General features: G+C 50.5%; 1 protein-coding gene across 9 annotated transcripts in view; it reads right to left on the reverse strand.

The window, feature by feature from the left end:
- KCNT1 (potassium sodium-activated channel subfamily T member 1) overlaps window positions 1-19913 on the reverse strand; it is a 102664-nt gene that overhangs the window by 50313 nt on the left and 32438 nt on the right. Inside the window, exon 1 of one of the 9 annotated variants that reach the window (XM_080402176.1) lies at window positions 9121-10314. The exons of 7 other annotated variants lie outside the window; for them this stretch is intronic. In XM_080402176.1, the coding sequence (XP_080258302.1) occupies window positions 9121-9269 (149 nt within the window). In that variant the 5' untranslated portion in view covers window positions 9270-10314. Of the gene's footprint in view, window positions 1-9120; window positions 10315-19913 lie in introns of those variants that run through there. One more of the 9 variants, XM_080402179.1, reaches the window with a different exon arrangement.

The raw sequence follows: 19913 nt of genomic DNA on the forward strand, positions 1-19913 counted from the left end.
CAGGGGCTTATTTCAGCTGCAGCTCCCCAAGGCGGAACACTCCTGAAAACCGAACAGCAACAGCACATTTAATCACACAGCTCGATGGGGTCCTGCAGATCCCCAAGGTCTGGTGTCACCGTGGGTCCCAGAGCACCGGGATGAGCCAGCATGATTCCCAGGACACCTTCCTCAGACAGGCAAGCCTGCGAGGCAAATGAACGCCTCATTCACAAAAAGGCAGCAGGAATAAAAGGGACTCTAGAATGATGGACAGACGATAAACCTCCCCAACAGTGGTTTTGGCCACTCTTTGCCATGGTTAAAACACATCTGATAAGACAGTATCAAAAAGTGCTCCCAGCCTGGAAGGGAACCAGCTGCTGGATGCTGATCGCAGGGGGAAGGAGTGACCCTGAGATGCCACACTGAAACCTCTCCTTCCCACCAGGCACCCAAATTCTCATAAGCCGTCTAATTGCTGAGAAATATGGAAAATTGTTTAAGAAAACTAAAAATCACTCCACTTCTCTCCGAAAAACAGTTGTTTTCCAGTTCCCAAAAACTTTTTAAAAGTGCAAGCCCAGCCCCAGCAGAGCTGCTAACCCAGCCCCAGGGGGATGCACTAGCATTCTCCCTTTGCTGCTCTGCACAAACTCCACCCCAGCTTTTGTGGACTTGTCTGCAATGTCACTTATCTGGCAATTAATCCAGGTGAACTGCTAGAGAGGATTAGCAGAACGGCATGAACCCTTTTGTGCACCGTCTCACTTGAAAGACTAGATTTACAATATACAGAACTAAAGCCATTTAACTGAGTCAGAAAGGTTACACTGGCTTGTAATTTGTTTTAGGAAATCTACTTTAAATTCACTTTTATATTTCATCCAGATCTGCCTCCCTGAGTATCCCTGCGCAGGCAAACCTCAACTCATCTCATTCCTACCATGGCAGACAACTACGACGCGGGCAGCGAGCCCGACCTTCGCTCCCTTCCAGAGTCCAGGGTCTGGGAGAGAAGTGCCATACCCGCCCAGAGGAAGCTGAGCCCCATCACCCTGGCACTGCCGACCATTAAACCATGATGCCAAGCTCCTGGCTGGTGCAGGCAGCATGTCCCAGAGAGAAGGGCAGAGCAGGGAAGGACGAGAGAAAGGAGAGGAGCAGAGGAGGAAGAAACTTCACTGCTGCAGAGACAGGTCTGCCAGCGCATTGCAAGCTGCAACCCCTTACAAAACGGAAAAGTTTTATGAGAAGGTGAGGAGAGAATGGTGCATTTATTATTAGAACAAAAGCCACTAATAAACCTTGCTTATGTACAAGAGAGAGCAATCACCTGCCCACCCACGCTGCGCAGCAGCTCCTCAGCTGAGCAGCCACCTTTTTACCCCACCCTGCCTCCCTGGCTCTGGCTCTAGCTCCAGCACACCCCAGCAAAGGCAGTTGTTCCCCGTCAAGCTGGGCAAGGATGTGGGGACCCCCAGGCATGCAAGCTGCAGATCCCATCCGCCCCTGTGCTCCAGGGAGGGGACAGCAGCTGGCCCCGAGCCCCAGCTCTCCTCCCAGCTCTGCCAGGGTGCTGCGGGATCTGGATGGCATTTCGTTCATCTGCCTCATGCAGATAATTTGAGGCTAAATACTGTCCCCGTATTTCAAGTACTCGAAGATGCTCAGATGGAGCAGAGAGCAGCAAAGCACAGCAGAGCTCAGCTGAGCTTGCACAGAGATCTGCTCCCTCCCAGCAAACTCCCTGCCAGCTCTGCGCCTTTACCGCTGTCTCCCGATTTTTCTGGGAGGTATTTTGGTAAATGAAAGGTATTAAAAATTAATTTCTGGTTGTGCATTTCCTATTCAGTTTACAGCCATCATTTCCAAGAAAATAATAAAAAAAATAATAAAAAATCATGCCTTGACTTAAAGCCCCTGGATGTTACAAAGACACAAGTAATGACCTGCCAACACCGCACTGGGCTTCAGGCTGCTTAATAACCACTTGCAAGGCTCGGAGGCATTTCAAGGCCAGGGGCTAAAGGACACTATATTTGGTGGCTGTCTTTTCTGGTTCTATCTCAGAGCTGGAGGAGACAGCTGTCAGATTTAGTGCCCTTTAGCCCCCAGTCTTGAAATGCCTTGAAAACAGGGGTAAGGCAGGGGGTTTAAGATGAACCAAGCAAGGTAACTGCTTGGGAAGGCTTCCCAAAGTGGTGTTCATCCCCTAAGACATGAGATGCACCACGGTTCCTACCATATTGACAGTGAGAAACTCATCCCCAAAAATAGCCTGATGTGCGAAGGACAGATGGGAGGAGACAAAAAAAGAAAGTAAAGAGGGGGAGAAGGAACAACCAAGAGGAAGGGGAAAGGGAGAGGGAGATGCATGCATCCTGCTTGCAAACGTGCAAGAGGGGAGGACACGCTCAGTGCTTGGGAAGGGCACCCCACCTCCCCGGCTGTGTGACAGAGTGGGGTGACCCCAGGGAAAGGACTCGAGCCCCTAAAACCCTCGGTCTGGAGGAAGCTCAGCAACCGGCAGGCACCTGGAAAAACCACTGACTGCTCCAGGCACACGCCAACACACAGCCTGATGGCTGCAGAAGCGGCACACAGACCAACCTGCCCGCCACCAGCAGCAAAGCACGCCACACCGGCAGCACCCCGGACCGTGAGCCCGGCTGCCTCCTCCCCACAGAGCGGCACCTCAAGGTGCTGCGTTAATCACAGAGGTAGTTGTCCTTGGTGTTGCTCTGCAAAACCCACATCACAACTAGAATGACATAAAGTTTAGAACCACCCAAGGCGCGGTGCCAAAAATGCAGCATTACCCGCGGCAGCCAGACAAGCCGTTCCCAGCCCAGTCCCAGCAGCTCCCAGTGCTGCCCATGATTACCTTCCAGAAGGTTTTCGCTCTCCCAAAGGGGCAGGTGCTGCCAAGCCTGGGCACTGGGCTCTGTCTGCTGGGCAAAAAGGCCCTACAGATGCTGAGGCTGCTCTAACACACACCTTCCTGCCTTTCCCAAGGAGCTAAATGAGTCCCTGCAGCCCTGTTAAGGACTATGCCTGAGCTGGGAGGTGGGCTGCAAGATCCCGCTGTGCAGGAGCCCTGTACGACCCCAACAGCTGCACCGGCAGCTTGTGCCCACTCAGAGGGATGGCCATGGCTGCATCCTGCTCTTACCACGAGCAGGAAAGCCTCCACTGGAGGAGAAGGAGGAGAAACGTGCTAACCCCCATGCCCTGACGGGACCTGATGGCAATGAGGGACCTAAAATAAACCAAGCAGAAGCCCAAGTGCGTGTTTCAAGTGTAGGCATCCTCAGGTTAGGCGCCTCGTCTGCGTGTCAGCGCCTATATAGGGCACCGAGATTTTCAGTGGTGCTGGCGTCTCACCAGCAGCCGTGGGAGGAGGGCTCAGCGCTTCCAAAACTCAGTCTGTTCCCCTCAGGCACCCGGCTACAGCACCAACAGCTTGGGGATTAGCATTGCCCCCCACCCAGGGGATGCAAACGCTTTCTGCCAGAGTGCACCTGGGGACAGGGATAGGGGCTTGAGGGACGGGGACCACAAACAGGGGACCAGCCTCTGAAATATATCCGAAACCGCAGGAGGGAGCTCAGAGCTGAGCCCTGACTGGGACACGGTGATGTAGGTCTTGTCCCCGCTCAGAGGAGTGGGAGCAAAATGGGGAGGATGAGCAGAGGCTGGGGGCTGTTCCAGTGCAGCCCCAGGATGAGCCCAGAAACAGCCAGGCTCAAGCCACCATGCCACAGCCCGGGATGAAATCACTGGCTGTGTTTATGAACAGCTCTGTTTAGCGCGAAGGATGCCAGCTGTCTGCTCGCTGTGCTGGCAGCCGGGATCTGGGATCATTTCCTGTTCATCAGGATCAGGCAGCGTGTTTGCATATCACCCTTATAACAGAGTTCAGCAGTTGAGCACCCTGCCCATTTTTGAGGTGGTCCCACACTGAAAACACACTCAGCATCATACAGCAGCACCCACTGGTATGTGGGAAGGACATACCCAGGTTAAATGGCGTGTGGGCAATGCCACCCCGCACGCAGCCCTACGATGCTGCCTGGAAGAACAACCCAAGGAAACTACACACAAGGCTGCAAGGAGAGGCGATGCTCAGCAGGCACCTTCCCACAGGGATTCTGGGCACGGACCCGCAGGCAGGCTGGGTGGTTGGGCCCCAGCTCCGAGACCAGCCCATGGCTTGGTTATTGCCAGCAGAAGGCTCGGAGATGCCGTGCTCCAGTCTGGACAACCATCACAGAGCATCAACATCCTGCCAGCAAACAGCTGTGGGGCACAGCAAACCCTGGCGTGGACTTGGTGCTCTCCGTACAGAGAGACCCACCACCAGAAAGACATCCCGACGAGGCAGTGCCCAGCCCATCCAGAGGGAGAGCAGACCAAGCCAAGGACTTTGTAAGTGAAACCCTCTGGACACCTCAGGCTCTCCGAAGGCTCCTGCAGGGACCCTGCCTGCAGAAGTACTGGTTCCTGCCTGCTTTGGGTGGCACAGACTGCTCTGGCTCAGAGGGGAGAAGTGCTGGAGCTAGGTCTGGCACAGCCACAGAAATCCTCCCATAACCACACCATCCCAACACCCCCAGACTCAGCATTTCTCCAGTTTCTGATATAAACCCTCAGCAGGCAGCCAAGGGAGGACTGCATGGCGCCGGGGGCCAGGGTGGACAAGCCCCACACAAGGGAAGTCCCTGCCACAGCACTTCTGCACAAAAACACCTCACTGAAAGCTGAGGTGGCAAACCTGCTTATGCTATTCACTGAAGACAGAGATACATCTCCAAAAGCTCTTTGTTAGAAAAGGCTTTTGTTAAAGAAATGTTAAGAAAAAAATTAAATTAGGTGTTGACTTATTGTCCCCCTGCCTGAAAGGATTCAGCAACATGGCACAGCGGTGGTTGCACAGCGGGGGGAATTGCACCCAGGCACTTACTTGCTGCTGTTACCTGCTACAGAGACCACCACCAGGAAACCTGGCTGCAAGGACAGAGTGGTTGTAATGGTTTCAATGGCCAGACTGGACTTTTCCACTGGTCTGCTTGAGTGTTAGGTGATGATGAAAACACATTTAATGAGACCCGTTTGTTAACGCTTGGCTGCCCCTTGGGGCAAAAAACATCGACTGGTTAGAAATTACATTTTCAGATACGTTTGGGTGACTTCCTCACTCCCCAAAGCACTTTACCTCCAAGAGACACTGCATTAAATTGGCCCTGGCAGAGTGCTGCTATTTCTCACTGTGTAGACTCCAGCCACTTTGTTGCCAGTAACATGGCTGAAGAAAAGTCCCATTTATTCCTGCCAAAAATACTTCAAACTGAGAGACGAGGTAAGGCTGCGGGGGGTGGGACTGTGCAGCCTGAAGGGAAGAAAGGGAGGGAAGGATCTAATTGCTGCCCTCACCTACTTGACGGGTGAGGTGCAGGCAGCCTCCTCTCAGATGCACACAGCAAAAGGGCAAGAGGGAACAGGTACAAGATGCAGCAAGGCAAAAATTCTTCATCCTGAGAGTGATCAAGCTCTGAACTAGGCAGCCAGAGAAGCTGAGAAATCTCCTGCCTGGGAGATGTCCAACACTCAGCAGGGCTGGTCCTGAGCCAGCTGAGCCAACTTTAAAGTTAGTCCAGCTTTGAGAAGGGGTTGGACCAGAGCCCTCCAGAGGTCCTCCCCAACCTCAACTCTCCTGCAATGCTAATTTTCTTCCCCAAACCTCAGCAGGTCAGATTTTGGCTATCAGCAGCTCAGCAAACATGACTCAAAGAGGCAAGGGTGGAAATGTGGGGCAGGGAGGGGACACACAGCACTGCCCCCCTCCCAGGGTCTAGGGCAGAGATTCAAAATCAGATACCTTAAGGGTATGTTTGCAATCCCTTCAGAACATCAGAGTGCCCCAGGACGGGTAATGGTCAGAGTTTCCCCTACATCCAGCAGAGCTGCATAAACAGGACACCATTATCTTATAAAAATGTTTGTTTGTGTTTTTAAACCCGCATCTCCGGTAGGACGGAGAGATCCCCAGCCCATGAAACGGGATCCAAACACAGATATTTACATGTCCTCACGCTTGCCAGCAGCTTCCTCCCAAACACAGAGCCGCTCAATGGAGAGCACGCTGCAGCATTTGGCTTTTCTGTGATTTTGTTCCCTGTCACACCTTTCTCTTTCAAATTCTCCCCAACACAAGCCACATGGGACCAACCTGCCTCAGGAAAAACCTGGCTCATAGGAGAAAGACTCAACTTTTCACGGCTTGCTCCAGCCACACAATTGCTGCACGCCAGGAGAGTTTCAGTGCCCAGGCAGCAGGTCTGGCAGCAGAGCCTGCCCTCCCCAAAGCAGCCGGGGGGCTGCCCAGGTTGCATCCCCTTCTCAGAGCAGCCCCTGATGTACAGAAGTAGCTGCAAGCATCTTTAGTGGAAGCTACTTCCACATGAGCAGCCTGGGCAAGTCCCATCCCACCCACAGCTCTCCACCCACAGGAAAGCATCCTTGTCCTGGATGCCCAGGGCCAGCCCTGAACTCCCCTTTTTACCTCCAAAAGTGGAATAATACATGGCTGTAGAATGATTTCTCTCCAGAGGAATTCAAATCCTCTCCTCCTGTTTTGACTGAGAACCCCTAAAAGCTTTCAGATGCTGCAATGACTGAGACAGAGCAATGAGGTAAATAAAGTAGGTGAGAATAAATGTAACTGGATTCAGTCATCTAGGAAATTCATTTGCATCCCTGACAAGATCCTGTAACACAGCATCTTCTTACACCATCACCAGGTAAATTAACTCCCAACTTCCAGTGACAATTGTCACTGCTAACTTGATAAGGCTGCTTGTGTCTGGCTTTGGAGGAGACGAAGCATCTCAAACACACTATTCATCATTTCCAAAGCAATCTTCCTGCCTTTGTTGCTCACACATGCAGTGAAAGAGAAGCGCACAAATCTTAATCTTAATTGCCAACTCAGTTGTTGGGAAGTGGCACACAAAGAAGGGAAGCCCAGCAGTCGGGAATTCAAACACTGCCAGCGGCAGCTCAGGGCTCTGCCCACTGCCAGAATGTAAAAGTGTTGCCATCAACTTCTCTAACTCTTGGCATCAGTTCCTCACAAGACTGCAGCAAAACACTTGAAATTCCAGCAAAACCGAGGGAATGGGGTTCTTTTATAAAGCCCTGAGGCACCCTGGTGTGCTCTGCACGCTTGACCTTCTGGAAAGGGTCCACTAAAACACTGTAGCTATGCAATTTTTGGAATCGCTGCACCCTGCCCCTCCAGATCCAATGACTTGCAGCATCCCTCCTTTGTGCCATGCCCCCCGCAAGAGACAAGGAGGGTCAGCCCAGGGATGAAGGTTTGGCTCCCTGGTCCTGGGCAGGCACCTCCCAAGCTTCTGAGGGCAGGAGAGGAGATGCCTGCCTTGCATGTTTAATCACAGCTGAGTAACGGTGGTGGGGATGGGTTTGTGAGTCCCCCAGTTGCAAGTACGAGTCTTTTTGTAGTCCCAGTGCATCTGGATCTGAACACTGGCACTGTTGTGAGGGTTACATCAACAGTACCTGAAGGAGCACAGAGAGAAAGCAAACTCACTCCTTAGGCTTTGCCAGCAATAGTGTCCAGGCCATGCCTTCAGAGGTGCAGAGCCTAGAACAGGTCTATCTTGGATGTCTTTTTGAAGCAATGAAAGCAACATGCAAAAGCAGAGCGAAAGTAGTCTGATTGACACTGGGAGCAGATTCAGATTGCTTGTCAAAACACACTGAGACCACAGAAGCTTCAGGGATTTAGTTCCAATGCACCCACACGATGCCCATTTACAGCTTTCTACATGTGTAAACCCTTGCCTCATGAAGTCAGAAGGCCTAACAACCCACAAGATCCAAGTGTTTGCTCACCAGAGAGCCAACATCGGTGCCATCTGGAGAGTTGACACACCACACACCAGACTGAGACATGCACTCTCAGTTCCACAAGTACACCAGGACTCTGCCTCCCAGACCTGGAGACTAAAGCACATCCCTGGCACAGCTCGGCACCGGGGGAACACCCACGCTGATGCTCTTGCCTTGCCCCCACATCACACACCTCCTTCCTCAGCTTCCCCAGTGGGGACCACATCTGCTAGTCCTGGCTTGGTGCCATCTTCCCTCCAGCCCACCAGTAGGATTCACCGAGATACTGAAGCTGAGGTGCTAATTCTTTCCAATCTAAAGCCAAACAAGTAAAATTCACCATGAGGAGCAGCTTTCCAAAGCGCTCGTTTGCACTGGAAACCCAAGCTAGAAACAGCACCAAGTTACATCCTAGAAGATATACAGTACACAATCACAGGTGAGGCAATTTTTGCCAAGAAGAAAGAGAGCATGGATGGGCTGAAAGGCTGACTAGATGAGGGGAAACAAAACAAAACAAAAAAAAACCCCCACACACACACACAAAAAAAAAAAGAAAATGGAATGAACAGAACAAGAACTGGATTACTGACATATGCACCCTGATCTCATCATAACTAGGGGACCTGTCTTCTTCTGAAACACTGTAATTCAAGTGCAATATTAAAGCATTTTATCATTCTGAAAAACAGCTCATTTCTTTCTATACACATCAGCTGGGTGCTTGCAGAAAGAGGCTGCAGCATTTTGTATGATAGCTTCTTTTTTTTTTTCCCAGTTACAAATAAATTATTCCTCAGATGAAGAAATCAAGCATCTCTCCCTCCATCCAAACATGGTGCTTATGTACAGTGCATACTGTGGGGTTAGCAGTGTAAATAAGCTTCGGTCTTCCACTGCACAGATAAGGCGCAGTACAAGTTCACAGTGTTGTGTGGCAGCCCCACGATCTCAGGGCTGCCATTCAGACATGGGTTTAGCATATAGAAAACCAAGAAGCACTTATGAAAAATTTAAAGGAAATGGCTTTCTTCTGTTCCAGCTACCTATTTCATAATACAACTTGGGAGCTGGGGTGGCTCTTTAACATAGCTACCAGAAGGATTTGATCCCACCACCCCTCCAGCCCGCACTGGCACTAATCCTTTCCCTCTCATTTAAAAGATAAAAGGTGCTGCCTCCCCCACCCACGCAGCCCCACGAACCACTGCAGTCCTGCAATACCTTTGTCCGACATCACTCCCCAAGGATCCCATCCTCCGAGTCGGTAGCAAGGGGCTCACACCGTGGACATCTTCTGTCGTTGCTGGTGGGACAGTTTTTACATGGGAATTGCTCTCTGAGGGGGAATTCTTCAGCTTGGCTCTTGCCATCCTGCCAGCTTTGGCTGCCTCTGTGACTTGCTCCTCTTTCCCCCCTGAACTCTCTCATACACAGCAATCCTCACCGCATTCAGTTTAGAGCTGTCGGCACGTACCATCTCCTTCCTTCTTCTCTCTCCCCAGTCACGGCTGCTCAGTGGAACAATCCTGCCCTGTACATTTATTTTGGTAGTGAGGGGAGTCAAGGCAAACTCTCCAGCTTTGCTGCTGCAATGAATTTGGTGCAAAATGACCCAGAAAACATCCACAATACAGAAATCTCTGAAATGGCTTTGTTTAGTAAATAATGTAATTATTACTACTTGGCTGCCTCCTTTAAAAAAACGATTGCAGTGCTCTTATCACCACAAGCAGGGCAGGGGCTGAGGGATTATTTTTTCCCCATCCCTGTTTTTCAGTAGCAACGTGAGGGGGAGGAAGCTATTTTATCTTATTCCTCTGTGTAGAGCAGTGTGTGGACTGCATGCCAGGGAATAGACTCAGCGTGCTTGGCTCGCACACACAGAGCAGCTGAGCAAGGTCCCCTCCTAAACACACCCGCTGTGAACCGAGCCGAGAGGAACTCGCTGCTGCTTCCCTTGGAGCGGCGAGCGGCCATAGGGGCTCAACCCCTGCTCCCCTGGCCAGGCTACAACAGCCCCCAGAGAGGTGCACCCCACCTGTCCCCGAACAACCCAGCCTTCCCTCTTCGGGTGGGAACAAAAGCTGCTGCTCCTTGACCACGCTTGGCACCGATTTCTCACGTGTCAAACAGAAAAAGGAATTCACGGCAGCCAGGGGAGGGGGAGATAAACCCGTGAGTCCCCCAGTGCGCAGGTGGGACTGGAAAGGAGACACGCATCCCGCCCTCCTCTGGGAATGCCACCAGTCCATAGCTGCTCCCGGTGGTGCTTGGTGCAGCCCCCAACAAAGAGCATCTTCAAGCGGCCCACGGGGGGGGCACAGCGCAGAGCCGCTCCCCCGGGGCACGGAGCTCAGCACCACGGACAGCGGCGGCCGGCACCACCCCACGGCACGCCAACACTGCCCCACGGTACGCCAACACCGCCCCATGGCACGCCAACTTCATGCGACATGTTGTAAAATTGCTTGGAGGGGGGACTTACAGATCTACTCTTATAACACCACCGTGCAGCGCCATGACACGCCAACACTGCGCCAACGTGACCCCACGGTGCATCGATGCAGCCCCATGGTGTGCCAAGTGCCACTCAGCTGGACATCACTGTCTCATGGCAATGCTGCCCCGCTGCGTACCTTAAAGAGCAAATTCACGGACTGATCACCACTGAGACACCACGACGTGAAGAGCCAGTGCAAGTAACTCTGCGCCACCCCAGCATTTCTTTCAACTGAACATGGTGCACAAAGAGTCAACGTATTGATACCTGGGAGGGTCGCCGGAGAGCAGACAACTGGGCGAAGGCTGTCTGAAGTACCTTCAGAATGACAAGCTGACGGTTTCCTTTGGCACCAGCCATGTGCCCTAACCACACACACCCTTCCATACCGCCGCGAGGCTAGCGCGGCACCCGGCTCCACTGTCTTGCACCCAACTCTGGCAAGAAAAGCCCAGTTCTCTTCTTTCCCTCTTTTAACCGTGAGCTGTCCGGCACGAGCTCTGCTCTCTGTTCGTCCCCCCAAGATCAGTACCTTGCCATGACTTACCCCGTGACACTGGCAGTCCCTGGCTGCTCTAGGAAAAGAAACCAAGTCTCCGTTTCCTGTTAACCAAACCCTTGTTTCCCTACTTGGAGCATTATTTCTTAATGGGATTTCACCGTAAGACATGCTTTATTTCAGCATTTTGAAATGTAAAATGGATAAAAACCCACAGCCCATTTACTAACGTGCCAGCTTTCAGCGTACACTTAATTTCTCCTTTTGCCTCAAAATGATTCATTAGCTCAATGCATTCATTTTCTAACAGAGTCGTTCCTTTCTGCTTCATGGTTGGCTTCAGCCTCATCCTCAACTTACTGCTCCAGATGTAATTAGTGCTGTTAGCCCTCTGGGTTGGCCTGATGAACCCTCCTAGATAACAGGAGTCACTGGAACTGGGGCAATCAGCCCTCTTTTAGGGAGCTATTTGCAAATTCTACATTGTATTGTGTTCCTAACTCCAGAAGAACATTAATTTCAGGATTGAGATTAGATGTGAAAAGTGATTTATGCCTGAATTATAATCTATCTAACTAATATCTAACTAATGCCATCAAGCAGCAGCATTGAATAGAAGAGGTATTAGCAGAAGAGCTGGACAATTTTGACAGAAAATGGAAACTCTCCTGTCATACTTTTGTTGTATAGAAGATGACAAGACCCACATCAAAGAACCCCTTGAGAAATTCGGTTCCTGCCTGTGGAAGCCTCTACATGAAGACACCTTTCTGTTAAGCACTTAAACACAAACCAAGACATGAAAACCAGGAGAAAGGGGAGTGTTTCGATGCAGGGTCATGAGAAACTGCAAACAGGGCTGCCGGTTTGAACAGCCACTTCCCTTCCAAGGCAGAAAAGAGGTCGCCTGATGCCGAGGAGCACCTCTCCGAGGCTGGATAATCCCACAGAGCTACTCAGACTGCTCAGACCTATGTCGGGTTGCTGAAGCAGTTCCTTTGCTGTAGTTGTGTCAGAAAAACATTCCTCTCCCAGGCAATGCAACGTGTTCCACACTTCACCTAAAGACCTACAGCCCCAGCAGCATCTCTCCTTCCAAGCCACCTCCCAGACAGTCACCAAGTGCTGTTGTGTCAGTTAGAGCAGTCGAAGGAGGAGGAAAGCAGGAGCTTGGCACGAAGACAACCCAGAGCACTTTGGGTCACTGAGCCACCAGCAATGCAGGAAAAGCACCCTGGTCCCCGTGGCTGGGAGGTGGGCAGCCAGGGCACTGAGGAGAAAAAAGGAAAAATAAAAGCACTGGAGTGCTGGGTTGTTGGTGGAGCACGTCGCCGTCTGTCAGAGGGTAAAGGATCACACCGATGGATAAAGCCACTTTCCTGTAACTTTGGAAGCACTATTACTTAGGAAAAGACATTTAAGACTAATTGCAAGTCCCCTGTGCTCGTGATGGCTGCTTGTGACTGCTATATGCTTACCCTGAGCTCAAATAATGCAACAGGCAAAATGCATCACTCAGTAGACCCAGAACACTCATTCTTGCTGGGAAACTGCATGTTCCTAGAATGAGCCACGGCTGTAAATGTAACCTGAAGCACAGCTCAGTGAGCCCGCTCTACAGGGACACGTCATCTGTTTGCACCCATGGTATATATGGGTAAGCTATACATCAAACTCCTTGTTTGTGCAACTCCAAGGGAATTCAGGGTGAAAATCAACAAAACACAACCTTGGTAACATCAAAGTTTGAATAAGAATTCCTCTGGTCCAGAAATATTTGTCCAGCTAACTGAATGCCAACCACCTGACTATAAGCCAGGAAACTGATGTTTAGTTTTAGTTGGAGAGCCCATTACAAAGTGCTGATTTCTCATTTCAGTGTCTGCATTATGCAGAGGCCACTGCTGTGCTGGAGAGATGCTGGGAATTGCTGAGCAGGAGTCGCAGTGGTAATAATATTTCTGAAAATAAGATTCAGAAAGAAACGGATTTTTCATTAGTCTTAATTGAATCCACAGCAACTGCATTGTCAAATATTCTCCTTTTATCCAAGTAGCTCTCAGTCCGGACTGCCAAAACTCCTTTTACGCACCTATTCAACTTATTATTAATAACGCATGACCTGGTCCATTATAGTTAGTTGATGAAACAGGAAGGGGTTGGGGTTTTTTTTCATAATCTTCTGGCAAATAAACCTGTTATGTTGAGGCATAACCCAGACATGTTAGTGTGCAAAGCCTTCTGTAAGAAAAGCCAATTTAATATACCTAAAAACCTTGAAAAGTCACCCTGAAAGGCATCTAACATGCAAAGATACTTCCAAACTCACAAAAGGTAACTGGTGTAGGAGAGCATGTTTTTTTAGCAAACATCTGTGCTCATGACCGTGTCAGCTTCTCACGAGAGGCTTTATCAGCCACAGCAGAGCTGCTGCTTTACAGGGGGCTGCGCTCATACAAATACAGTGATAATTCGAGGGACCCAAGCTGAAAAGTCATTAAGGCTCATTATTATCTCTCCAGTGAAGCCCCTGGTTCTATGGACCCACTAGCAAGCTTCCCTAGGAAAATCACCTTCCCATTTGGGCTATCACCCAGCTCCCGAGGAGCAGCGCCCTGCACAGCCCCTCCAGCTGCTCCTCATCAGGCTGCTTTGTGTTTGTGCTGCCTTCGCAGGGCGGTCCTGACCTCCCTTTATTTAATAACGCCATGGAAAAGCAAGGTCCCATGCAATTTCATTACCACCACAAACACTCCATATATTTCAAGACCCCAACGAATGTAATAGCATGATACTAGTGGCTGAGCGGGCTCTAGAGCACTGCGAATCCTTTGACAAACGTTACAAACCTCTCTGGCCCAGCCATTTGCTGAAGTGTTTTTCAAGATGTGCACACGCACCAGTTTTGCCCTTTAGTCACTGGGGAATGCCCTACATTGTCACTATGCATTCTGCAAAATAGCTTTTCAAAAGCTGCCAATGTTTTGAGGTTGCCAAGGCTCACGCACAGCTCTGCAAAAACAACTCCGTGCCTCACTGCGAGGCTCCTGCAGACAGGCTAGCACCAAGCCGCATGAAGCAGCATTGTTTAAGCAACAGCAGAAGCATCCTTTTTTCAACAGAGTTGGCTGGAAAGGTCAGCATTTTTGAGGAAATGTAAAGGTGTATTTTTTTTCTTTTTACTAGTTGTTCTCTTTTCCAATGGGAAGTTAAAATCACAGAAGATTAAGCTTCTGCTTGCTCTCTAGAATATTTTTTCCTCTGCCGTTTGTTTCAGTTGAAATAACAAATTTGTCAAAAAGAAAAACCAAAAACCACCAACAAAAATAATGTTGATGCTCCACACCCTCCTCCTTTGCATAGGACTTAGCCTTTCCATCCCTGTGGGGTGCCAGTGCTCCTCCTCTGCACAGGGATGTGGTGGGAGCATGGACACACAGACCCCTGAGACCCCCAGGAGCCCCTTGCCTGCTCTCTCCAACAGCACGTCATGCACAAGAGTGGCCCAAGTAACCCTTTTCCTAACAAGACACGTCCTTCTGCCCTTATTTGTGACTATCAATAAGAGTTCCTTTTACAAGTCAAACAGACAGTACCTGTATTGGTATATTAGAATATACAAGAGATGCTTTGGAATCCTCTCTGGACAGCCAGGATGTGTGTATTTATTAATAAAATTGCTTAGAAAATACTGTTTGCATTGATCCAGGGTGAATTTAAAAACTTCTCTCCATTTTCTTTCCATTAACCTGGAGAGGAAGGTCCTCTCTGGCACGTGGCCACCGGCATGGGAGCAGGACCTCAGCACTTAGCTGCTGTGACAAGCCAGCAGACCCTTCTCTGACAGTGATGAGTTATGCAATGAAAATCAGGGTTTAAAAGACACAGATGATCAACTCCTCCCTGAAGGGGTTGAGGGAAAACCAGGGATGGACGGTGACTCCTACCTGCTGTTCACAAAGACGTGCCTCCAGGTGACCAGGGGCTTCCCAGAGGCTGCTACCCAAGAAAGACGCAGATCCCCCTCCCTAACCAGGGCAAGCACTGCCTGAGCACTGCTCCAGCCAGGTTAGGGCCAGGCCAGGCCATGGCAGCACTTTGCAATTCAAAGTACTTGCAAATGGGGTCTGCCTGCAGTGCTCTGTATCTGACGGACCAGCTCCTGCCTTCCCCTCCCCTGCAGTGCCTGCCAGCAGAGGCCCTCAGCAGCAGATTGCCAAAGCTAATGGGAGGATTTCCCAGGCCTTCAATTTTCTCTGAGGTCAATCCACATCTTGGCATCTCCACAAACAGAACCAGTGATGGGTTGTATGCAGCGGGGCAGCAACACGAGAAAGCATCTCAGTGTCTCTCCTACCTGCATCCATGGTGCACAGAGCCGTTATTATTCACCACATGCATTACCATCACACCAAGAGGTCCCAGCCAAAAGAAGCCTCTCTCTCCCCCAGCTCAACACAAGAACCCAGCCCTTTTCCTTGGCAAACCTGCAGCCTGAAGAGAACCAAAATACAAGAGGGGGATGGACAGAAAAGGAGAGAAACAAAGCCCAACCCTCAGTGACTTTGCAGGCGCTTAGAAGAGGTTATGGCCTCTTTTGAGTCCTCCAGCTAAGAAACTAGAAACAGGAATTATTTCAGTGGAATTTGTCCATGCGTGCCAAGACTCAGAGGGCATTCAGGAGCTGGGAGAGTGTCCCCAAGCAATGGGGCTTTGAAGTGCAGAGGGAGCGATACACACTGGGGTTAGGGCAACAGCAGCTCCCTGCAGCGCCTGCTCACCAAGATCCAGGGCATGAGTAAGTCAATACTGTGCCCTGTCTTGCATTTACTTTCACTGGCTTCTGTTCCCTCCACACGCTGCCTTGGCAGGGTTAATGCCTTTGCACCACAGGCACTGACGAGTTCCCTGAGAAGCCGTCAGATGGATCTAGACCACTGTGAGTTCTCCTTTGTATCTAGGACTCTCTCCCGACATTTGTCTTTAAAAAGCAACACCATTCATATGAAAAGTTGATTAATTCCACTTGTTATAATTACTCCCACAAATAAAATCCAGCTATTTCCCCCCTGTGAACACAGCGATAATGGTCCTTACCCTTCACAGTGAAGCATTTCGGTTCCAGGGGTGAGAAGCTCTGTAGCAAGCACTAAGTGTTCATATTAAACTGTCATTAAAAGCACTTCAGGAAAAGTTCATGGACTGCAGGGATTTCTGTCATCGCAGCAGCTGGCTGGGCCAGCAGTTGGGCTGAGCGGCTGCTGCCAACACCACGACCGTACCGGAGTCCCTGTCTCCATGCAGGAATCTCCACTGGAGCACATTTACTGCAGGCAATGCCACCACTGCAGCCATGTCCACCTTTGGGAGGGAGTCACCTCCAAGGACCTCCCTGCTGCTGGGACCATGGGGGGCTTGGGGGGCTGCTCCATCCCTGCTGCACTTCTGGAGGGTGCTGGCACCACAGCAATCCAAAGAAACCCAGCAGGAGAGAGCCTGGGGTGGGGGACACCAACATTCACCAACACCATCACACAGCTGCAGAAACCTTTGGCCAACCGATGCTGCACCAGGCACTCGAAGGCGCCTGGGAGATTTGCATGACACAGGCAGAAATTAACTGGCTGTGCTTTATTCCCTCACTTCCCCGATTTAGTCTTGGCAGCTGAATCAGGCAGTACAACTCAAGCAGCACCTGGCAGCAGCTCATTCCCTCGCCCAGCATCTCCTCAGCAGAGTTTGGGAGACTTCTCTAATAAAGTGGAGCACTAGAGTTTCAGGAAAGAAGGAACACTTTAGAAAGCACAGAGGAGAGCATATTTAGTAGCAGCAAGAGAGCTGGGAACAGAAGGGAGCCTTTGAAGAGCTAGGCTGATGGAGAGAAATGAAAAAATTATGTAAAGTAAGAAAATATATACAGAGTTTGCAAGCAGGCTGCAAGCCTGGAGGGGGACAGTGAGTCTGATACTAGAAAAGCCTTTGATTTCTCTCCTCCAAATTCTCTGCATTAACATTTCAAATGTTAACAATTTCAAAATATTAGCATTTAGAAGACAGGACCCAGGACTTCAGGAACTGCACAGGAACAGGCAGCCATGCCCTGCAGCTCCCCTCCCACCCGGTGCAACAAGCAGCACCCATGCCAGCCCCAGCACCCAGCTGCTCCAGCTGCTGGGGGGCTTGGCTGCTCCCCCTGCGGCTACACCCTGGCCCTGGATGGATGCCAGGGATTAACAAACAAGCCCTCTCTTGGCTATCCTGGCAGACGGACCCTTCGCCCAGTAACTCCCCAACACCCAGAGCTGGCGAGAGCCATTATATAACTGCACTGCAAGAGCCTCGCACGCCGAATCCCAGAACTGTCATCGCAGCCTTTGCAAACCCATTTTTACCTCTCTAAGTGTGGCTCAGCAGCAACGAACACGAAAGCTGCAAACCCAGTCTGTTAACTTGGGACTGCTTCGCAGGGAGAAGAAGAAATAGAGCAGACCCGAGCAGCTGCTGAACAAATACCTCGACAAAGTCATGATACCTCCGACAAGTTTCCTATCTCTGTGGTGCATTTTGCATGCTTACAAGCAGAGCGATGAGACCCTGAAGCTTTACAGTGACTCCTAAGTTCTTCCTACTTCTTCACAAAGCTGACGAGAGGTTAAAGTGCTGGAAGAATAAGGGAAGGTATCTGTATACCTGTCACAGCTGCTCAAGCCAGCAAGGAAATTAAAAGCCCTTGGGTAAAACCTAAATATATATCTGCAAGGGAAGCATGAAAAGTCTCCAGGCAGAGCAATCAGGCATGCCCAAGTCACTTTTCCAGGTGAGTACATAACAGGGTCACTATCCGCTTCCCAGGATTTAGTGAGACCAGCACCGGGGTCCTCAGCCAAGCAGAGCTGGCAGCCTGTGCCGGCAGGGACGGGCAGTGCTTTCCAGAGCATGAGTCAGCCCCGGCTCTGCACAGGGAGGCAGAGCAATGCAGTGAGCAGGAAGGCAGGCAGCGATGCTCTGAGAAGGTGGCAGGGCAGGACCCAAAAAACCCAGCCAGGACAAGCAGGGGGCTCCTGGGCTCCCCCAGACACAGGGCTCGGGGCTGGCACAGCTGCTCTCCTAGGGACAAGCAGGCTGGCTGGCTGCTAGTAGCTGCAATTTGTTGCCTCCCAGCCGTAATGATCTTTGCACTATAAATGTTCATCACTTTCAGTGTCTGTGCATTACATTTCCCCCTGGGAATCTGAAAACACCTTGTAAACACCCCTGGGTACCACTTGTGCTACCCACAGGAGCAGCAGGGCAGGAGAGATCCTTGGGGTAGGTCAGGAGGAGGCAGTAAGCCCATGTCGTGTGTCACGATTACCCTGGCAGTTCTCTAACTTCCCTCCAGCCTTTCTGAGGGCCTCAGCCCCACAGGTCCCCTCTGAGGCCAGGACTTGCCCCTCACTGCCCTCCTGCAGGTACCTGAGCCAAGCCCCGCCGAAAGGAGAGGGATGCTCTGAGCATCCTCGCTCAGTGGTGAAGGGCAGGACAGACAGCAGCGGCACGCTCAGCACCAGCTCCGGTGGCACATTGTCCCAGGGGACACCCTGCTCCCCTGGGACTCGCCCCAGCCCTTCCCAGGGGATGCAAGAGGCAGCAAGAGCTGAAAAGGTGCCTTGTGCTTCCCCACGTGCCTCTCACGAGCCCTTCCAGCACTCGCCATCTCCAACCCAGCAGCAAAGTGCCTTCAGGAGCCAGCGATGCTCTGGATGGAGACACACTACGGCAATTAATGAGCCGAGAGGCACAGGCAGCTCGCTCGCTGCTGCAAAACACCCCTCTGAGCTCCCTGGCAGAGCTTGCCAGGAAGCAGTTTCACAGAGACTTTCAAAATGCCAAAGTGATTCCTACTTTGCAGTTTTAGAGGACTCTCAGCCTTTTTATCCATGACATTTTTGCAGCAACTTTGTTACTAAAGTATTAAAATTCTAATGAAATGTTCTGTTAAACTGCAAAGCAGTGTTTACTTATTAAATGCTTCTAAGAGTTTCTGCTTAAACTGTGGAGAATTTTAGCACCTAAAAACCTTCTTAAAACTTTTTTTTTTTTTTTTTAAAGATGAACCTTCAAAGGAGAAACTTAGGCTTTGGGGTCTCCATCAGCTTTGTCAATTATGTCTCACAGTAATAAAATTTTCTTCCCTCTCCAGGGTCGCTGGATCATGCTACGTACCATTTGCCATACATTTTCTGTTTCTGTCACCATTCATTTTGTAATACATTATATAAGACAGAGAAAATGGCAAGCCCGTATAAAGAGAAATTCACAATGTGCTGCAGAAATGAGGCATGAACTCCATAGAGTCTATGACAGCCTCATCATGGTGTGTAGGCAGGACTAGAACAAGGGGTTGTACCAGACCATTGATCTTCAAATACATTTCTTATTTTAACCTCAATGAAAAAAAAAACTTTGCTTACCAATCAATAGTGTGCTGTAGCTAAAAGTTCTGCCGTGAGGTAGGAGCCCCTGCCACCCAGGCAACGTGTGATGCTCATACTGTGCCCAGGGGTTGTCAGGGATCTGACAAACAGGGTCACTTTGTTCTCACATTCAGCCAAAAGCAGGGGTCAGCACCAAGGCATTAAAAGGCTGAGAAAGGTTTCTTGTGTCACGCTTGGGCCATCCGAACCATCACCACAAACAGGCCTCGCGTTCCTAAAAGCCTCAAACACAGCAGTTATGCAATGGCAAAGGGCTTTTACACTGTCAGGTATCTACCCACTTAGTGTACTCTGAAATAAATGAGTAAGGTGTGCAGATAACTGTATTAAACAGTGTGTCCCTGATGGAAGAGTCTCCAGGAGCCTCTTCTGCACAAAAAAAAAACAAACCAACCCCCCCCCCCCCCCCCAAAACCCAAACCAAAACCAAAACACCTGAAATTCCCCCAGAGGAGATCAGCACTGCTGTATAAGTTCAAGAGCTGTGCCGTCTTCTGCTGAGCACTCCTGGTCAAGAAGTTGAACTAAAGCCATGGAA

Source organism: Falco punctatus (genome assembly GCF_963210335.1).
Source record: "Falco punctatus genome assembly, chromosome: 9".
NCBI lineage: Eukaryota > Metazoa > Chordata > Aves > Falconiformes > Falconidae > Falco > Falco punctatus.